This window comes from Saccostrea cucullata, unplaced genomic scaffold (genome assembly GCF_032062105.1).
Source record: "Saccostrea cucullata isolate Sc308-1 unplaced genomic scaffold, CSIRO_AGI_Scuc_v1 ctg1055, whole genome shotgun sequence".
Lineage (NCBI taxonomy): Eukaryota > Metazoa > Mollusca > Bivalvia > Ostreida > Ostreidae > Saccostrea > Saccostrea cuccullata.
In genome coordinates this window covers 105,168-111,613 of record NW_026929665.1, presented here as the reverse complement: position 1 = coordinate 111,613, position 6,446 = coordinate 105,168, and the positions used below count along the sequence as shown (strand labels likewise).

Sequence of the window (6,446 nt, the reverse complement as noted above, 5' to 3'; positions counted from 1 at the left end):
ATGTTCTACCTACACATACCCATTCAAGTTTGCAGCATCCTAGAGCCGTATTGCAATCTCACAATACACAACCACATATGGCTCGTTTAACACACCTGTTCTTGCAAAGAAGCAACAACCTGTTTCACCCACAGTCATCTAAGTCGCTAGATTTAATCCAAATTAAGCAGCATTGGACAAAATGGATTGACATGATTTGCCAAAGACAATCGCATCTCCAGACTCTGCAACAGCTGACCAAAGTTCTACATTTGGAGTGGGAGAGTATTCCTATACAGTTTTTATAACACACATTTGCTTCCATTTGATGCCGTTTGTGGCTATCATTTGTGTCTGCGGGGGGCATACCAGATATTGATCTTTAATGGTCTTAAACTGACTATAATTTTAAAATTGCTGAGTAATTATAACATTTAGATAGTATTCCTGTTGCTTACAACATTTCTGTTTTATCAATGCATCATTTTACTAAATAATCTTTATGTTCAATGTGTCACTAAAATTCTACTATGCGTTTCTTTTTTTGAAGAGTATATATATATATATATATATATATATATATATATATATATATATATATATATATATATATATATATATATATATATATATATATATATATATATATATATATATATATATATATATATATATATATATATATATATATATATATATAGCAATTCCTATGATGTTGAAAGAAACATTTTTAATTAGCTGGAAAGTCTTTTTTCGTTATTAAGGAGAAAAGGAAATCTTGGCAATTTGAAAGTCGCATTATGTTTGTGACGTTTCCAAACTAATTAATTTTACTTGTATGAGTTCAAGACAATTGAAAGTGACATGTACTTATAGTTAATTATAAATGAATAATAACACTTGTTTAACTTCAAGATATAAGATTCTGGCCTTATTCGGTAACCTGTATAATCGGAATCATTACTGTTTATTTCAGAACAGAATAGTTAATATCGACATTCGACAAGCTATGCTTTAATTCCTTGAAATACGAGTAATTAAAAAAGTGGTTAAATAAAATTTGAATTAAAATTTATTAAAGTTAAAAAGTGTCATTTTTTGTAGAGAATATTTAATGACAGTGTGTTACAAATCAAAGATACTAGACCGCGTATATTGGTCAAAACAGAAGCATAAATAATATTTTAACCAAATTGACTATTGTGAGACAAGAATAAAGAGTCTACGATTTTGAATGGGAAAGGTGAGCTAAAATAAAAGTGTATTTCTGTTTAAAAGTTTAACACTCCAGCTCCGAGCTACAGAACATAATTAACCGAACAAGACTAATCACGAAAACGGTATAGTTTTTCAACAAATAACTCCCAATGATGCTCCTTTATTATTTACCTCTTCTTTTTGCCATAGTATCAACAGCTGAACTGACCACCCTCCTGAAAGGCCGGAATTTGACCAGTCTGGAAGAACGTCTGTCAAAGACAGAACAACGACTGAACGCCACAGAGCGAGTCCTGGGGCAGCTACTGACAGGGAGAAGTGATGTCGATCTCTCATCATTGGATGTACTTGTTCTCAGATCTGGTTAGAACAAAACAATTTTTTTTTTCTGAAAGGCACTTTATTAGAATTTGTTATACCTTTTAAATTGTCCCTTATAAACTTACATCTTTTAACAGTCTAACATTTCAACTGTTATGCTGGACGGTCAAAAAGTCGATGTATGTTTAACATATGGTTGAGATGTTGAATCTGTTGTTGGGGGACCGTGTAACACTTAACAATTCAAATTTCTAAAATGATTTAGAGTTTTAAAATGTTAACATATTAGTTCAAATATCTAAAATTCAAAAAAATCAAACTGATTTCGTATATTGAAATTTAATATTTTAGTTCAAAAACCTAACTTTTCAAATTTTTAAAAAGGTTTTAGAATTTTAATATTTTAGATTAAACCTAAAATATTCAAAATTCCAATTTCCAAAAACGATTTTTGTATTTTAAACGTTTGACTTTTTATTCTACCGTTTGATCAGAAAGTTTATGCTTAACAATTTAAAGTTAATTCAGTAACATTTGCCGTCTTTTAATTATTTAAAATTTACTTCAAACTTTTAAATTTCAACTTTTAAAACTTTTTTTAAATTTGGTATTTTGATTCAAACATTCAAATTTCAAATAACCAAAACACTTTGACTTTTAGATTTTTACTTGAAATACTGTATCCAAAATATCAAATTTCCAATCCCAATTTGATTTTTGAATATTAGTTCAATATTTTAACTATCTCAAAGCTCTTTTGCTTAACCAAATGAGTTTTTGATATAGTTTCAAAATTCAAACCAGGTTTGGAATTTGATATTTTGGATATTTGAAGTAAACTTCTAAAAACTCAAAAGGTAAAAAGTGTTTTGGCTATTTAAAAGTTGAGTATTTGAATCAAAATTCTAAATTTCTAAAAATCTAAAACGTTTGAAAGTTGGAAGTAAATTTCAAATAATCAAAAGACGAAAAATGTTATTAAATTTTAGATTGTTAAGCATAAACTTTCTGAAAAAATGGTAGATAAAAAACTAAAAGGAAATAATTTTCTTTAGAAAGCACAACTGTACTGGACGTTAAACTACAATTTGTCAATCAAAAACCACAGTTAAATTAGGACTAAACATTATTTTCATTATAAAAGTTAGCCAAGCAACAGGTTTCAATAGCCTTCTTACACTAATTTATCTCTAGCTACGAAACATTCACAACAGATAAGTCAAAACAAAAAAGTTATAACAAATAAGTCATAACAAGTAAGTCAATGTCCCTCCAGGGCTTTCGTACTGGAGGGACATTGACTAACTTGTTATGACTTATTTGTTATAACAAATTTTGTTTTGACTTATTTGTTTTGAGATTTTTTTTGTTACTTCTAACTAAGTGTAGGTAAGCTATTGAGAACGATTAATTGTAGTTTTGTAGTTAAACATACAAAACTGATGTGATTACTAAATTTTTATCTGTTAATTACGGACGCCCTTGAGGGATATTGACTTATTTCTTAAGTGTTTTGACTTATTTCTTATGTGTTTTGACTTAGTTCTTCTGACTTAACTTTGAATTCTTGTTATTTTGAATTTGTTATGACAAGTTTAGTTAACAAAAAGTGGCGTGAAAGATGGAGGCAACGTATAGTTTCAGAAAAAAGAACAAAGTGTCCTTGAATTAATTACTAACGACAAGATAAAATAGTAGTCATGTTCTTGTCTTCAATCATTATGCAAACTGGAAGTTACATATAACAATTAAGTAATAAATTTTAGAACATAAGAATTAAGTTATGACAACAAAAATATTTACTTTAGAAATCACAACTGTACTGGACGTTAAACTACAATTTGTCAATCAAAAACCACAGTTAAAATAGGACTAAATATTATTTTATTATAAAAGTTAGCCAAGCAACAGATTTTCAATAGCTTTCTTACACTTAGTTGTAACTAACTACGAAACATTCACAACAAATAAGGCAAAACAAAAAAGTTATAACAAATAAGTCATAACAAGTAAGTCAATGTCCCTCCAGGGCTTTCGTACTCCAGGGCTTTAAAAACCTGTTTGAAAATTTGAAAAATTAGATTTTTGAACTAAAATATTAAATTTCAATATACGAAATCAGTTTGAGATTTTGAAAGTTAGAAATTTGAACTAATATATTTACATTCTAAAAATCTAAATCATTTTAGAAATTTGAATTGTTAAGTGTTACACGGACCAATAATTGTGTATTTAAAATTACTAATTATGACATGACGCTATTTTCTAGAATCATACTGGGGGAGGGGGGGGGGGTCAGTCAAAATTGGTTTTCTTAAGTTTGGTTCTTGGGACGGACAAAACGCATGTCAATAAATGAAACCCGATACATACAAATACTTTGTGACAAAATCTCTTAAATTGCACAAAAGACTTACATGTATTACTATTTGGTAACTTGACGTATTTTTATCTAACATTTTACGATCAAAAATCTTCAGAAAAATACTCTAGTAATTGTAAACTAAGTTGATACAGATATTAGTTTACTTAATGAAGACAATGATAAATTGTTTATCAAAAATCTTTATTTTCATCTTTAAGTAAACAGTATTTATCAGAATATCAGTTGTTTTCGCGATTTATGAATGGAAAATATAGACAAAAACTAGTATTTCACTTAATATAAAAAAACCATAAACTGTACACACAAATAAAAAAAATATTGAGAATCTCTATTTCTTAAACAGGTACCCTGGTCGATCAATCAGACCCTGTCATTTTTTCTGCATACAAATCCTCATCTACAAGCGGTGTCAGTATCCGGACAATCATAAGATTGATTCATACGTACATTAACATCGGAAACCACTACCACACAGAAGACGGAATCTTTATTACCGGCCGCCAGGAGGCGGTCGGTTATATGATATGAAAGTTTGAAGTCGCTGTGCGTTTCTGCGGAGTTAAAACAATTTAAATAAAAATATTTAACATTACTATAATAGTATATTAAAAAGAGAGTCTAAATGTTTAACAAGATCACACACTAAACATAAGATTAATTTTTTTATGTAAAGAATGAGGTAAATATTTCATCCAATCCTGATTGAGAAACTTAGACATGTTTGAGGTGTGGAGAAAATTAGGACATGTGTTGGGCATAGTCTAAAGCAAAGACCGCGTTATGTATATTGCTCAATTTTACTTTCTCTATTTAAACAAGATTTGTTATACGTATTTATTTTAAAATGACGTGTACACATGTACATATATAAAAATTTTCAAAAATATGGTTAAATGTTAATTAATCAAAAGACCTAGCAGGCCACAGAATATTACAAGATTTTGCCCTTTGCAGACGAGGATGATGCACGTTTTACAATGTGCCAAGAATTTTCCCGCTATAACTCAAAGAAACTGAAGGAGAAATGTAGTGGCGGATCTAGAGGGAGTTTAGTTTTTCCCTCTAAGAGAGAGCAAGGAGCCCCACATATTTGTTGCGTTTTTATTAAATTAAATCTACACTGCATATTTAGTTGTAGATTACATTAAACTTTAGTTTTAAACTTTTAATAATGTAAATTCCTCTTAATTATACAGGCCCACGGTTTGTTGACGCAGAGGACCAGAGGTACTTTGCGTATATAAACATGTAATACTGAACATGCATTATATAATTAAGAAAATCATGCAATGTCGTGCACAAGCGTTAATTTCACGAGGATATATATATACACAGAAATATAAGATATTTTAAAACAGATCACTATTTCAGTCTTTAGTTGCTTCATGAAAGGAACAATTAATTGGTTTGCGGCCGATTTTTGACGCTTGCGTCAATATATGTTTCTTGTTGCTCCTCAGACAGGCATCTACATGTTCCACTGGACCATAGCTTCAGGAAGCAGTGACTTTTATACCCAGCTAACCGTCAGAGGTACATCTCGTGCGTCGAGTTATGTCCCTCACCCAGGAGGATCAGACTCCAGCTCTGCAATGGTGATTATCAACGTGAACAAAGAGGACCATGTCTGGATACAGATTTACGGATCAGGTGAATATGTCTATGGTGGTAGTATCGGTGAAGGTAACATCCAGTCGACCTTCACTGGAATCCTCCTGAGAAAAACTTAGACTTACACGATTACATTAGGAAGAAAGTCAGCAATCATGTATATCTGCAATAAAATATTTCAGCTGTCAAGGAACATTTTATATTTCAAACATTGAAAGCACTGACTCATAATTCACTCTGGATAATCTAATTAGTTTTTGTGCAGCTTTAAAAAATTGATAAAACTAGCTATTGATGATCGCTATCTGAAGCTGTGAGCCAAACTCCCACCCATTCACCCCAGTATTGATATTTGCTAGAGAAATTAGCCAGGTACAAATTAGGTGCATAATACACAGGCACTTGTTTCTGTAATAAATTTTTGACCCATACTATAGGTCAAAAAATTATTACAGAAATAAGTGCCTGTGGCATAATATGATTCGCTTTATCTCTTTGATACCAGTAACCTTGTATTTTTTTTCTTGCTCCCATTTGTACAATATCTATGGAACTAAAATTTGTATGTAGTAATAAAGCTACGGCGCCGCTGGAGGGCCACGTAAAAATATTTATCATTTCGTACAAATTAGAAGTTCGTTCTTACAAATCCAACTTACACCCATACCTCCATTTCTAAGGAGGAAAATCTTCAAAATCATATCTCTGTTTTTAGATATTTTTAATATTCCCAACAATCAAAATGAATTTCAATTACCATACTGGATTACTGGATTTCTAAACTTCATAAAATACTTACAAACAAGGATACATAGCGGGTTCCAGTAAATGTTCAAGGAAGCACTAGTTAATGTTCAAGCAAGCATCTTTCTTGACTATTTACGAAAATATTTATTGCATGAAGAAGAAACTTCATGAATACTAAATATTT

The 6,446-nt window shown here is 30.3% G+C and overlaps 1 protein-coding gene across 1 annotated transcript; it reads left to right on the top strand.

Annotated features, from left to right (window-relative positions):
• The first annotated feature begins 1,291 nt into the window (after window positions 1-1,291).
• LOC134281666 (adiponectin-like) lies at window positions 1,292-6,446 on the top strand. Its single transcript, XM_062764103.1, has 3 exons — window positions 1,292-1,560; window positions 4,248-4,396; window positions 5,356-6,446. Exons 1-3 carry the CDS (start codon window positions 1,347-1,349, stop codon window positions 5,632-5,634), a joined length of 642 nt encoding a protein of 213 aa, XP_062620087.1. The 5' UTR covers window positions 1,292-1,346; the 3' UTR covers window positions 5,635-6,446.